This window comes from Haliotis asinina, chromosome 15, assembly GCF_037392515.1.
Source record: "Haliotis asinina isolate JCU_RB_2024 chromosome 15, JCU_Hal_asi_v2, whole genome shotgun sequence".
Taxonomy (NCBI): domain Eukaryota; kingdom Metazoa; phylum Mollusca; class Gastropoda; order Lepetellida; family Haliotidae; genus Haliotis; species Haliotis asinina.
The window spans coordinates 27,761,428-27,777,404 of NC_090294.1; the positions used below are offsets into that span (position 1 = coordinate 27,761,428).

At 36.6% G+C, this 15,977-nt stretch overlaps 1 protein-coding gene across 1 annotated transcript in view; it reads left to right on the forward strand.

The window, feature by feature from the left end:
• Positions 1–1,043: 1,043 nt before the first annotated feature.
• LOC137266092 (synaptic vesicular amine transporter-like) overlaps positions 1,044–15,977 on the forward strand; it is a 32,671-nt gene continuing 17,737 nt past the window's right edge. Inside the window, exons 1-2 of the mRNA XM_067801594.1 lie at positions 1,044–1,158; positions 6,003–6,246. Of these exons, the coding sequence (XP_067657695.1) occupies positions 1,044–1,158; positions 6,003–6,246 (359 nt within the window). The remainder of the gene's footprint in view (positions 1,159–6,002; positions 6,247–15,977) is intronic.

Consider the following 15,977-nt stretch of genomic DNA (forward strand, 5'->3'; position numbering starts at 1 on the left):
AGAGGACGTTGGCGGGTCCACAGAATTGCATTAGGTCTGCCTTAGCGCCAAAGTAGACCTCTTCTTGAACACCGGTGGGATTTTAAACGAGAAAGTCAAGCACACGTTCTTCTTTATAGACATCTAAGCACACAAAAGGTAAGTCAGTTTCCATATATTGCCAATGTAGTATTTTTTAGTTTTCTTAAATTCTTAGCATTTCTCTGTCCAAAATAGAATAGAAGAATTTTAACTGCCGTTCTTCTGTAACACCAAAGGACAATTGGGCACCTATGTAGTACTTTGGATTAATTATTATAAAGTGAATGACAACACGGTATACGGCTTAAAGTCTTTTTTTGTCCTCTTGATCTGACTCTGTACCCTACTTGTTCTATAGTGACATGCATGCGTATACTGTGGTAATTTGATACATGTAGTTAATACGTAAATCATTTATCAGTTCAGTCATTAACATCTTTATCATTTTATTGCTTCTTATAAGCATGAAAATATATTGTTTCAAGATAGCATTACAAAACGCAGGAACAAGTAGATTCCACTAAGTTAGCATCCCTTGTAATAACATTATGCAAGTACTTGCTGCTTGAATGTGTTGATACTGCTTATGTTTGTTTCTTGTCTAACTTTCTTACAGTTTCTAATCATTAATTCCAGCAGGTTTAAAAGAAAAGACATCTATATGACAAAATACAGAATTTAATCTCATTAGCCAGATTTTAGGCTTTACTGATTTTCAGCAGGACTTTTATCATCATGCTGAATATGTTGTAACACGAAAGATGTTTTGGTCAGCTTCAAATTGCTGATACGGCGATATGCAGTTTTCTCTAGCACATTTGAAGCATTAAAATCGCGAATAGAGCTTCAGTATATGGAATACGATCTGGTATGGTTTACTGCTTTCAAAAGATGCCATACACAGTTTAGCACTCGTTGTATTTCATGAATCATATCTATTGATATGGTATACATGATGTGATTCATAATAGTATGAAAAGAATTCCTATACGAAACTACACTAGATTTCTTTGTTTTCAGAAATGGCATTTGAGCGTATTAAAAGCATTCGAAGGAAATGTGAGCACTCCACCAAGTTGGCCCTCTTCATCGTATTTTATACCAACATGTTGGACAGTCTGTTATTGACGGCGGTGGGTAAGTACCATTCTACCATGACTTCAGTAAATACTGGATTGTGGTTGGTTAATCAAAGTCCTCCAGAGGTATATAATCACGTTATATACCTCTGATTTTCCAACATGTTAAGTATTTGTTTAAAATCAGAATAACAAGGTAATGGTAGAATGGAGATAAACGTATTGTGTTGGAAAATCAGCGGTAAATAATTAGGAGATAAACATACTGTGTTGGGTTTTAAATCAAATTTAAAGCTATTATAATTTCGTTATATACCTCTGATTTCCCAACACAGTATGTTTATCTCCTAATTGTATTAAGTCAAGCATCCTTAAACAGATGACCGGCTTGGTGAAAGTACACACTTTAAAACGTAAAGGTATCAGAGATTTGTGGAGTAAACACTGCACACACCTTCCAAAACTATGACAAAACTATAAAACACATCCCCATTTCCTATCTGTTATAATTTCGTTATATACCTCTGATTTCCCAACACAGTATGTTTATCTCCTAATTGTATTAAGTCAAGCATCCTTAAACAGATGACCGGCTTGGTGAAAGTACACACTTTAAAACGTAAAGGTATCAGAGATTTGTGGAGTAAACACTGCACACACCTTCCAAAACTATGACAAAACTATAAAACACATCCCCATTTCCTATCTGTTCTATTTTTAGACAACATTAAACATGGTGCATATGTTTGCCCTGTAATATGTTAATGTAGTATGGTATCGGTAATACTTCATATTCTCAGATGTTGTTTCTGTTATGTAACACAATTTACCCCCTTTTCCGGGCAGAAACCCTTTCCACAAACCGCTAGAGTCCTCAAGCATTTTAAGAGATCTCTTCACATATTTGTCATCTCTTGTTAGATGTTAAGCCGTCTGGAATTTGTTTTTCGGTAGATTTCGACTAATTCTCATTCAGGTTTGACCTTTTCAACTTCCGAAAATCCATAGTGGAGAATATAAGAATTTTAATCTTTTTAAACATTTACTCATTGGGTTGTTATGTAGTTTTTATGGTTTCTTAGTATTAATGTCTCTTTATTTCAAGAAAGTATTTTGGAAATATCAATTTTATTTTTCAATTTTACATAACTGATTTATGTTTTACAATATCTTTCATCTCCCTTAGTAACCAGATGTATAACGTCAGCGCCTGAGAAACCAGTCACAAGTTTCCAACCATCTATTCTATACGCTGTACATGTTTTTCATCTCTGCTGTCCGTGCCTGTTTTGTACCTTCATCTGTGGTGTTCCATATGTGTTATGTACCGTATCTATGCTGTTCTATATCTGCTTTGCACCTTCTTCTGTGCTATTCTGCATCTGTTCTGTACCTTCTTCGTGTTCTATATCTGTTTTGTACCTTCCTCTCTGCTGTTCTTTACCTTCTTCTGTGCTTTTCTATATCTGTTCTGTATCTTCTTCTGTGCTGTTCAATGCCTGTTTTTATCTTTTTCTGTTCTGTTCCATATCTAAACCGTGCCCTCTACTGTGCTGGACAATATACAGATTCACCTTTGTCATACAGTTCAAAGTAGCAGTGGAAATAACCTTATGTAAAGTGTAGTTATACATTGTATATTTGAGTACTTAAAGATAATAAGAACGTAGTAATCGCTGAGGGTTTGTGTGTCACGATACACTTAGCTGTATTCAGTACTCCCGAGACACGTACATGTATTCACATGAGGCGGTTAGGACCTGTGATTGTACGTCAAGGTGAATTACGATTAGCCCAAGCATAATATTATGTCTTAGTCCCTTGACACTGTATACAACCTTTGCCATACAACTGACATAACATTCTCGTTGGTACAGATCGAGGACATCAATGTATTGACCACCGATTACATGTAAATATGACACTAACACCGATATACTCATACTGACACCTCTATACAATTATTTGAACTTCATTGTTTTGTCAAATGTTGCAATCGATGTCTCTTAATTATTTATGCTAAATCGCTGAAGGGTGATTTCGTTAGTGCATCAACCAGGAACCACATCGGAAACCACTTGTTATTATGGACATGTTCTTGCAGTTATTTTCAATATTATATTTTCGATATAATATTTTTCATCTCTGAGAATTTCACAATAATTTCATTACAGCACAAACGGGAGCTTTAAGCACAGATTTCAAGACATTCATATGAATAGTTATGTCTCTTGTGTGTGCCCATTTTATCATCTCTAAGGTTTCTAGTGTAGATTTGTAAAGTATGTAATATACTTTCCCAATATAGCATTTTACGTGTATTTTCAATCATTAGTAACGGGTCTGTTTCTGCTAGTTCCACAGAAACCCTCGCCATATCCTGCGAACCTTCCTTGAATAATTGAATTGAGTGCGTCACATATCTCAGCATGAAACAGAACATATCTTAAGGGTATAAATGTAATTACCACCTGAGTAGGAAAGCTTATATATGGAACAGCCCATGGCGGTTTTCACTTCGTGTTGCAGTAAAAACTGAACTCTAAACATCACGCTGCTGAGGATACATGTACCTGTCAATCAGCCTTGACATGTGACATTTAAGGGAAATGTGACATTTTGGTTTGGTGGAAAAGGACAATACAATAACATGTATGTACTGATGTGAAAATGTGTTAAAGAATTTGAAATTTGTGTTTTTAAACTTGGATCATTGAACACATTTCTCAACACAATGTAAATGCATATTTTGCGTTTAGGGCAATTTTATTTATTACTTTAATTACTTTTGCACTCCAACTGCTGTACATGCTGCTGAACCAAAGGTAATGTGAAATGTCAAAGAGGAACTGGCGCGCTGTGGCATTAGCGGAAGTCGTAGGATAAAGTCAGTATCCATGTTGCTGCATGGTGAACAAAACGTGGATGGGAAGTTATTTCTGTGTGCTCGGTCTTTGTAAAATGGACAAGGCTTGTTTTATTAGCCTTTTCTATTCGCCAAGGGGATCGTAACTCCCACTCTTTATCATGTACTTAAGACCATCATATCTCTTGGATGCCTAGAATTAAATCGTAATTATCGAGCCCGATGGCACACGACGTCTGAGATGATGTCATATGGCGTCATTCCCTGATGACGTAACACCTGTGGGTGTCTTTGTTGCACTGTGTGTTATTGAGGCTCTTAATAACCATATTCTATCTTGATATAACATTTTTGGAGCTAATTACACCGCTATGCCATCAATATCAAACTCAGTTACAACCTGTCTTGTCTTGGGTTGATGTTATGTCACATGTTATAACCAATAACGAAAGCTTTCCTAGACCGTTGCCTTTCTACTGTTGACGTTTGAGTTTCACCTGCGTGTTAGACTGTGACTTTCATGAAGGATAATAGTTACTGCTATTGACGGCTGAAACACGTGCAGGGTAATGCCGTACAGATGCAAGATTACACCATCCGACGGAAAGCTGTATCTCACAATTTTACCAGAAATCTTTTCTTGACGTTTCTTATATTACAATAGCTCCACGGCATAAAATTGTAAATCTGTGTCGTCATCTAGATCTGAATATTACATGTAAACCAATGTTTCTGTACACCCCTTATTGATTCCCCATGATGTTCCTTAAGTACTGCTTAGAACTGTCTTGAAATTACCCATTATTTTACATTTAGGCGTACCAGTAAGTGTTTCTATTATATTTTGCACTAATTACAATTCTGCTCGGACCGAGTTTCCAAAGTTTCCATCTAATGTACACGGATGATATGTCCAACGACCTTGTCTCCATCTTCGCAGCTATAGACACTGTGATTAATATTGCAATTACTTGAGGGACTGGGAGCCAATTTGCCAGGACTGACAAATTGACCAGCCGTTGCATTGACGTAGGTACAAGTATGTATATAGATATAGAGCAGCGCAGATGAACACGTTCTATCGTCTCCCATTATCAGAGTGGTCAGTGCAGGTTATGTATTTGTGCAGCGTGGTTTGATCTATAGGATTGTAACCGGTTCTGTATTCCTGTTTCGGTTCACATGAGTCTATTGGCTGGAAGGATCGTAACTGGTATTATATTCCTGTGTCAGTTCCTGTCATCCCACTGGTCTACAAGGTCACACCTGGTTCAGTTTTCAGCTTATCCCTTATTCTGTATAGACGATATTTACATTCCCAGTAATGATTTACTAATCCTACTGTAGACAGGTTGTTACATAATCTCGTTTCATTTGCTTTGATCATATTGTCAGCAGGATCGTACCTGACAAAATATGCCTGTTTTCAGTTCCTGTGATCTTATTGTCAACATGATCGTTACTTGTTTAGCATTCCTGTTTTCAGTTCCTGTGGTGCTATTGTCAACAGGATCGGTACTGGTTTAGCATCCCCTTTTCAGTTCCTGTGATCTTATTGTCAACAGGATCGTTACTGGTTTAATATCCCTGTTTCAGTTCCTGTGGTGCTCTTGTGAACAAGATTGTTACTGGTTGAATATTCCCGTTTCAGCTCCCGTGATCATATTGTCAACAAGATCGTTACTGGCTTGGTATTCCCGTTTCAGTTCCCGTGATCATATTGTCAGCAGGATCGTTACTGGCTTGGTATTCCCGTTTCAGTTCCTGAGATCCTATTGGCAACATGATCGTTACTGGTTGAATATTCCTGTTTCAGTTCCTGTGGTGCTCTTGTCAACAGGATCGTTACTGGTTTAATATTCCTGTTTCAGTTCCTGTGGTGCTATTGTCAACAGGATCGTTGCTGGTTTAATATTCCTGTTTCAGTTCCTGTGGTGCTATTGTCAACAGGATCGTTGCTGGTTTAATATTCCTGTTTCAGTTCCTGTGGTGCTATTGTCAACAGGATCGTATCTGATTTAATATTCCTGTTTCAGTCCCCATCATTCCTGACATCTTGCTGGATCTGGATGAAGCCAACTTTCACTCCCGGAACAGGACTTTGTACAGAAATGAATCAAGGCAAAGCCTGAATCACACTCAGAGTCAGACTTTGACACAAAAAGCCTTCTCCCTATCAGTCAGTGCTCTAAATGAGAATACCAAAGTGGGGTGGTTGCTCTCATCCAAGGCTATAGTACAGCTTATAGCGGGACCCCTGATTGGACCACTTTGTAACAGGTAATTGAAGTTGATGTGTATATTTACTTCAAACAATGACAACCCTTTAAACCGGACACTGGTATTCTGGAAATGTCGACCCCTTATATATTGTGTTTATATGGATCTGTTGGTTTAGAATTCGCTGTCTTTGTTAAATCGTGGTACAAGTTAGTAAATTCATTTATTCACAATGGCACCTCGCCAGTACGGCCCCTGTAATTCCGGAAACCTCCGTTTTCATGAAGACGTCCACAGAAAATACTTGTGAAAATATTTGAAATCTGGAGTTTATAGAATCATGTTTAGTATAATCAATATCAACAATTTGTTGAACCTGAAAAAAAACCTATATGCTTGAATATCATGGGTTTGGAACTGTCAGAACTATTTCATTCATTCATTTGATTCAATTCAGAAATGTTTAATAATATTAAAACACCAACTTGATACCTTAATGCATTTCAGCATTCTCGCGGTCATTGGTATTTATAGAAGCGCTCGAAGCAAACGAATCATGTTCTCCTGTTTGCCCGAATACGTGACTACAAATTTTCATTGTGATGTTTGGACTATCGTCAAGTGTAAACCAAATTTATAAACAAAAACTTTTGACCGGACAAAATGTATTTACGTTCTTTAATCAAGTTGTAGCCCTAGACTCCTCCCAGAGAGTGGTACGTCAATCAATATTTTGATGGTAATGAAGAATTTAAACGTTAATTACCACGATTAACATACAGTACAATGGTGTGTATAAATACGTAGATACTAGACTACAAGTCTCAAATGTAAATATTACTAACGGGATCGTGTGGCCAGGCACGCTGGCATGGCAAAGGCGTAAATCGATACTCATACTTGTGATCACTGGATTGCCTGGTCCAAACTCGATTATTTACCGACCGCTGCCATATATCTGGAATGCTGCTGCGTGCGGCGTTAAACAACAAACAAACAAACAAGACTGTCAGGACGCCCATTCTGTAGTGTTCTGTACACACACCTTTGACAGATACAAATAATTCCATTTACATTTGAAAGGAGCCCAAGAGAGAATGGAAATTCAGAACCTGAAAAAAAACTAGGCATGCTTTATTTAAGACTTTTGCAGAATGAACTGAGCGGAACTGAAAATAATTTCTAAATGATTATAGACAACAGACATGGATCCTTATATTGCACAAGTCTCTAAGGTAACAGTTAACAGTTTAAATGATAATTTCCACAAATCATAATACAAACAACAGACTAAAGTCCTTAGAGATTTGTTTAATTCGGAATTGCAGTGGAACGCTCGTGTTGATATTGTTATGAGAATGTCGTCTGTCGTCTGCCTTGTCTGGGCAGTCTGGTCAAGAGTCTTGCTTACAATGATGTTCATGACTCATGGCAGCAACATGCCTCACATAGGCTCACACCAATAGACACCTGGTGGTCTCATAGTTGCTTTTCTTTTATGAACGAAATGGAAAAATGTGGATATTGGCCGCTTATCAAGACTTGCTTTGTGGGATGGAATTACTATACACCCATGGGTTCAGCATTCAGTACAGTCAAGGTTACGTATATATCTACAGGGCACCCAGCACACGACCAATAAGGACAGTATAATCGCAACTTTGTTTCAACGAGCAGACCGTTCAAGCGACCCTCATCAACTCGGAAGGGTGTCCTCGTCTTATTGAATTATTCTTGTCAATCACCTCAATTACATCACAAAGCCAGTCTCCTTCTTCAGCAAATTGCGATTTCATGGACAGAGCATCTCAATTCCATCCCGTGATTCGAAGTCACTCGATTTCATGCTTCTCGCCCCTTAATGACATGAATGGATCTGCTAAACTTAAGGCTTACATTAAAGCGAAAATTTAGCACTTAAACGCTGTCATTAAGACTGAAATATTGTCTTTTATGCAATATTTTATGGATAGAAAAGTTTTTAATATCGTTCGCTTTCCAAAAGAATGATTAAACAATCTCTATCTGTAAAATATAGTCAGAGTTTTATTAAGGATGAAAATAATGCATTTAAGACAAAAATGTTGAACGTTGATCAATACTGTAACGCACGAGAAGATGAAATAACGGATTCGTATTTGTCAAAGTAATATGAAAGCGAACCAATCGTTTGATGAAAGGTAATTACGTAAATCATATTTCCACGGAAAACCTTATATAATCGGAGCTCGTCATCATCTAACTGTGACTATTCTGCATTCAACATTGTTGGGGTATACACAAATTTTGAATTTTGGGATTCATGTTTATATGTTCCCAACGCTCATTGTCAAAAGCATTAACACTTAGTCTCTGAATACAGTGGAAGCTGTCAAACCAGCATCTGTCCAATTCGGCAAGTTGTCAACACCGGCATAAAATCTCAGTCCCATCCATGACTTGTACATTCATCATCAGCTGTACAATCCCGCACATTGTCTAAACTACATTATTTACTCAGTCCCAATAAGTGCAGGTATAGACAGAGATTTTACGCCGGTGCTGACAACTTGCCGGATTGGACAGATGCTGGTTTTGATAGCTTCCACTGTATCTATAAATGTGACAGAAAGATGAATTCCTTATAAATTGCAAAGAGCTGCAATGGGATGGGAGGAAATCTAGAACTGCTTCCTTTAAAGAACGAATAAACTCATTTTTTAAAAATCTTTTAACCATTACATATGATAGACTTGTGGTTAGTCTTAAGCGAAACACCAAACGCATTCTTGAAAAACTTGTGGTTAATTACCGCAAGATCAAAAAGCCGTCTGCTTCACTCTCGCCCGCCAGTGAAACCACAGACAGGTTATGTAACTGTCGCCAGAGCCCTACACTGACGTCATAGACGGAACGAGTGAGTGAGTGAGTTCATATTTAACATCACATGGGCAATGTTTCATCCCTACACCATCCCTTTAGCCGCTGGCAACCGTACGAAATACCAGCCAAAGTTAAAATAACAAGAATACTACGGTTAGACTTAAATTTTGATCGAATGTATAATAATTTTACAATGCTTTAACCCCCATTGAGGGTACAGCCACTAACAATCTCAGTTATTATTCTAGACTGCCAATAATATAAAATGTATCTATTTACAATTTATTCAACAAATCCAATTCTTTTAAAAATGCAATAATCAAATGAGGACTGATATTAGTAAAAAGATCCTTCATAATACGTCATATAAAGTAGGTATCCCTTGTGATGGATTATTCAACACTGTCAAGCAAAACATGCTTGACAGTGATTCTTTCACCACAAGTATTGCCCTGAATCCAATGACAGTGGCACAGGCCACTGCGCCACCGTCCTTGGACCCATCTGTAAATAGGGATTTGTAATCGCTATATTTAGTATTTAATTGAGTATATTCTTGTTTATATTGTAATTCATTAGTTTCTGATTTTTTAAATGGTGGTAATTTAGGTCAACTTGTGGTCTTGAATTTGAAACAACTTTTAACAAATCTAGTGCCTTCAGGCATTTAGCTTTAAGGGCTGTAATGTGTGATAAGAGGGTTAAATGAGAATCGAAAATTAAGCCCAAGAACTTGGCCTCCTTGACAACTTTGATGGGAGTGCCATTTAAAGATTGGGTCCTTATGCAGCTTATATTTTCTACAAAAATGTATACAATTTTTTTGGGATTTAGAAAATTTAAAGCCGTTTTCAAGACACAATTTATTGATTTTATTTAAACACAACTGTAATTGCCGTTCAATAGTATGGATATTTTTACCACGACAGGAAATATTAAAACCATCCACAAAAAGTGATCCATCGATTGAATCATTTAAAACCTTGGATATACTGATCTTAATACTGAATAAAGTGACAAACAAAATACTGCCTTGAGGGACACCCTGATCTTGATTGAAATTGTCTGTCTTTTAAAAACTGTGATATAAAAAGAAGCAAACGACCTCTCAACCCAAAATCATGTAAACCCTTCAAAATACCATGCTTCCAGGTCGTATCATAAGTTTTTCCGAGATCTAAGAAAATCGATACAGCTTGTTGTTTATTTACTATAGCATTTGTAACGAAAGATTCTAAACGTACCAAATGGATTTTTCCTGAAACCACAGTGAATATTTCTGCTCAGGTTATTGGTTTCAAGAGCCCAAGTTAATCTATTATTTACCATATGTTCCATGGTTTTACAGACACAGCTGATTAGTGATATCGGTCTGTAATTCGACGGATCTGAACTGTCCCTGCCAGGTTATGGTATTGTGACTTCAATGGCATTAGGCCATGAAGGAGGAAATTCTCCAGACGTCCATATATGGTCAAAAATATCTAAAAGTGAAATTAGACATGGTTCAGGTAAGTGTTTCAGGAGCTGATAATGTATATTATCATCGCCAGTTGCAGTGTCATGAGCTTGCTCAAGGGCAGTATGTAGCTCATGTAATGGAAACACTTCATTGTAGTCTTCACCATTATTTGAATCAAAATAAAGTTTTGTCTTTTCCCGCTGTTTCTGATATGTCTGAAATTCAGGAAGATAATTTGTTGATGATGAATTTTTGGCAAGTGTTTCGCAAATTTATTTGCAATTTTAGGTGTGTCGGTAATTAAATTGTCACCATCTTTAAGATGGTAACAGCAGCTTTTGAACCTTTGCCTTTAATTCTTTGAACCATGTTCCATACCTTAGACATTGGCGTACGTGAGTTAATTTTGGAGATATAGTCACAGCAAAAATAACTTGGTTTCCATTCTTGCGGAAACCTGATGGATACTGGGTAATGTAGGTTTCCGCTAGGTTTCAGTTTCAGGAAACGCGCAATGAGAGTTTCCGCATAGTTTCCACAACTGAAACTAACAAGTCTTAGTTTCCGTCATGTTTCCGTCAACTGAAACTGTAGTTGGAAGTTTCCATTTAGTTTCAGTTTACTGAAACCTTCATAGCTGGAGTGAGTAAGTTTCTGGTCTTGCGGAAACCTTGTGGATCTTGGGTAATGTAGGTTTCCGCTAGGTTTCTGTACAAGGAAGATGACAATGAGAGTTCGCTTAGTTTAGAAAGCTGAAATATGTTGTATTATCTTGTTATATTTATTACATATTTATTTCAACAAAAAAAATATTATGATCCAACTGTTTCATTTCTTAGAAAAGCTCACATTTTAATGCAACAGGGCTGTTGCAGTAGTACACAATTCGCTGTATTAAGAAACTGGGGCGCTCAGAAGAGTAACAGAATTCTCTGCACACAAGCATGGCTCAGGAAGTAGGCACACTGAATGAAGACGAGCTAGCCAGTACACAAAGTGCTTTGTTCTTCTGTAGATGTTTGTTGGTGTATGCGAGTCCTGGTTAATATCTGGCGAAACATCTGAATCCGAATCAGTCAGGCTCTCACATTGTGGTGGTAATAGCTCGCAAACCTTGAATGTGCTGTTAATATCTTGGTCACTGTCAGTGTCTGGAAAGGAAAAGGACATTCAGTTTGAATGATCAATTCAACTGAGAGACAATTCAATGAATGAAACACAGCAATATATATGATAATGCAGATAACATGTATTACAAATATTAAATACGTATTACCATTTGCTCACTTTCAGTTATTACAGTTACATGTATGATACATACATTAAATATATTAAACATGGGTAGCAAAGTGACAGTGCAAACTCGATATTTAGTGAAATCTAAAAATTCTTTGATGACTAACCTGATGAAACATTTGTCACGCACCCGAAAAATCTTTACAAACTAACAAACATCTTGTTACGGAGATGGAGATAACGTGTTTTTCTTGAAACAGACGTCTGGCAGTGAGGACAGAAAAGCCGTATTTCTCCTGGAATTTCAAATATATGTATATATTATGCTTGAATCCATGTACAGTTACACTTTGAGTGAGGTCAAAAAGGTTTGTTGTATGTATTAACATAGTGTCAGCTTCATTATAAAGCTATATGAATAATATTGTTATAAAAGAGATTCCCTTACCGGGCATCATTCTCCGAGTTTGTTGGTCCACAATCCATATCTGTAAATCAAATAACTGACACAACGATTCTTTCAGAAATATGAAACTCGAGGTGTGATGATAATGCATTGTAGGGCTAACACATGCAACATGTACTGATGGACAAGGTTTTAATGGTTATAAAACAAATATCAAACCATGAAACTGATTAACTGGTACAACTGGATACACAGAAGTGACACAGAACATAAGATACTAGATAATTTGATGAACTAATAAATGTATGATGTGACTTGGTTGAAATATTTCTGGAGTACAGATTATATGAATAGATATAACGAAGACATATATGCGGAATATCTCTGGGTACCCATGTTAAAACAAATATTGTAGAAACCAACCATATTTCAGAAACGTGTTTCTCGTGATTTTAGGCTGTTTTTCTTGACAACTACTTGTCGCAATGTCCACAAAGAACTGTGTCCCTGCAGCAGAAAGTGCCACGAATAGTCTATAGAAATTATGCATGTACAAATCATAGCCAAAGGGTCAGTGGGATTGTGCTTCATTCTTCATTCACATTGACAAATGAATTAAGGTTTCAAAGAAATTGTGACACATCACCAAATTATATTAGTAATAGTAGTTAAGATAACTTAAAGGGTAGATAGGGATAGTAGATCTGGGTGTATTAAAGAACAAACAATGTTAATATTTCTAACCCCCGTGCATGTTGCGTAAATTACTTACATGGTACGTGGGGGGGGGGGGGGGGGGGTCGTCCATCCAGCAGAAATATATCCGGATACTACCTTCTCCTGGCAGGATTTTAGAAAATAACTTATTTGCCACAATAAAGTTTCCCATGAGTGCTAAATCAGTAGGACTCATGACGCTCGGGCATGTTAAAGTAAGGTGAACATGTTTTCACAATTAATCACTGTTAATAATCACAAGGTCTACATATTGATGCTTGACACTGAGAAAAAGCAATCAGTGACGCTAATGCGATGAAAAGACTGCTAAAACCATAACTGCTCACTGTTGTCACTTTGAGTACTTACATTCAATCCGCTGAATTCCACTTTTCACACTCCCCTTTGATGTCGGCAATGTAAACAAATAAACGAATGGCGACAGGATCACGTCCACGCGAGACTATCTAATTGTTAACAAAACAACTCACAACAGGGTGTACCTTCCTCTTTTGTTGTAGAACGAGGAAATCTACTGTCAAATGGTCACATTAGATTTATTTTAAAAAAACACAATGACAAAACTGTCTATTTCCCGTGAGTGTTAGCGAGACGCCATCTTGTTTGGCGGGTAGGAACAAATTTGTTTTCCTAGCAATTATTTTTCAAAACTTTAAGCATAAGATGGCTGCGTCGTGTAAACTTTGCCATGGCCACCTCACTTTCCCCAAAAGCACTCGACGAAAGAATTCGCCACTTGGAGAAGAAAGCAGAGAACGGATGCGAGCAACTCGGAGTACCTCGGATGTGTCAGGTAAGACCGAGGGTATTTTATTGTAAATAACGTTTAAAGAAATATTGCGTTAATGACAGGAATCCGGATAGATTATAAAGTTTATCCCGCGAATGTATATTTTCGCTCGTATTATTTTTAAATGTTATCGTTAAATCTAAGTAAAATAGGCCTGAAAAATAAGTTTGTTTATATTCCATTTCAATAGATCGACATGGTACAGAATACACCAAGCTTGTATTTGTAAGTAACTATCTTAGTACTAACCACAAGTATTTATTTAAGTTTAAAGGGGCAGACTTTTGATTTTAGTGCTCCTGTTAATAGTTTGCAAATTTTAGCGTTGCAACTCGGTTAACACTTGTACAAAAGGTGTGTGTGTGTGTGGGGGGGGGGGGGGGGGGGGCGGGGGGGGGGGGGTGAATTACGATCTACATCAAAAAGATCCGCCATATGTAGTGGTTCACTCATGGGTTTACTGGGTATTGCAAGATGTATTTCACCAATTCAGATATATTTTAAAGAATGATAAAAATTATGGGCTTTTACAATGGCAACATTTCGGTGTAATTTATTAAATGGAATCCTGGATCATTAGTGAAATGAAATTGTTTACCCCCAAATTCGCTCAGAGGGGTCAGATGTGTTTCTGAACTATTTGAGGCAAACACTAAATTCATATAAGAAACTGTTAGCTCTGCGTAGGATACATTTAAAATTTCATGTAATTTTTCAATAATTTAATACATACGTGTTGAGCATAATCATATATATATACCTGTTATATTTAACGTATTTGATTTAATCTTTTAGGCTGTTGTGAGAAAAAGCTGGACACGACTGCTCCTGGAGGATCACCCTTGTCTATCGAAGGTATGTGCTCATGTTACTAGGTAATTTCACTTTGAATATTTCATTAATTCACTTCCCTACGTACGTTTTCTCAAAATGAAAAATACATGAAAGTATCATTTGCAAATGGATTTGAATAGCCGGTAAACTAAATCAGTTTAACATTACACCTGTGTGAAATTGCCATCAAACTGACCCCTTGATTTTACAATGCTTAATTGCTGCAAGGTTATGTCATGTGATATAACTAAACTTCTTTTATCATGATCTTTATGTCAGTTGTTCACTTACCGGTTGCATAACTTTGGCAAACAGGATGTACATAGAATTTGCACGAAATAACACAAAGGATGGTTAGCCTTTTTGGAAGTTATTTTAAAACATTTAACTACAAAATGGTAAACTTTCAGAACAATATATGTATTCAAAGATATAAATCTGCAGTTTACTTGGTTGTATAATTTTCACTGACGATCGTTAATTTTAATAGACATTGTGTTGAATGCATGATTGAATGAAGTGCAAGAAAAATGACATTTTGTTTTTATTTCAGTAAAGCCGATGACGAGGACTCTATGAATATAGTAGTCAAAGAAACAAGTGACTATATCACGACCAAGGATGGTCAATAGGATCTTGTGAAGGTAATTTTCACTCACCTGCCTGTCATTATAAATAGTTAATGATTTAAATAATAGTGTAAAGACAGATTTATGGATGTTAACTTCAGTAACCAAGCCAGCATGGCATATATAAATACCTTTGCCTAACAGATGAACTAAAACGTGTGAAACATGCTGTATAGTACTTTAAACATTTATTTTCAGAAGCGCTTTGTAGAGTGTGGCGGAACAGGCGTGATGATCTCAGTAGACAAGAAACCGGAAAGAAAGTGTCACACAGAACAGCAGCAAAAAAACAAAAAGAATGAAATCCGTAAGTATATCTATTCGAATAATAACATGTAACAATTCTTCTCATTACAATGTGTGACAGATTCTAAGTTCCGGAAATATACATTTAAAATGTTTATGGATTATTGCTTTTTACATTCTTAAGATATGTAACACATGATTCAGATCATAATTTCATAAATCATAACATAAGAATCAAGTCAGTTAATGGTGATATATAAACATGTTATTACACTTCAGTGACTTCATGTCACTTCAGAGCAACAGATTGTGTGTCCATAAGAAAATAGGATATGTCATTAAATGTGATGAACTGCTTAACTTGTGTTGGGGTGATTAATGAAGTAAATAATTTTTCATGACACTTCCTTTTTAATAATTTGCAATCCATCTTGGCATTATGGTTTATCTGTTGATTGATTTTTGTTTATTTTTCAGAAAATTGCACTGCGCATGAAAAGCCTGAAAACTATTGACTGGCCAGATCGACGAAAGGAAAGGGTTTCAACTATACTTACCTTGGAAATGACTTCACCAGGCCAACATGAA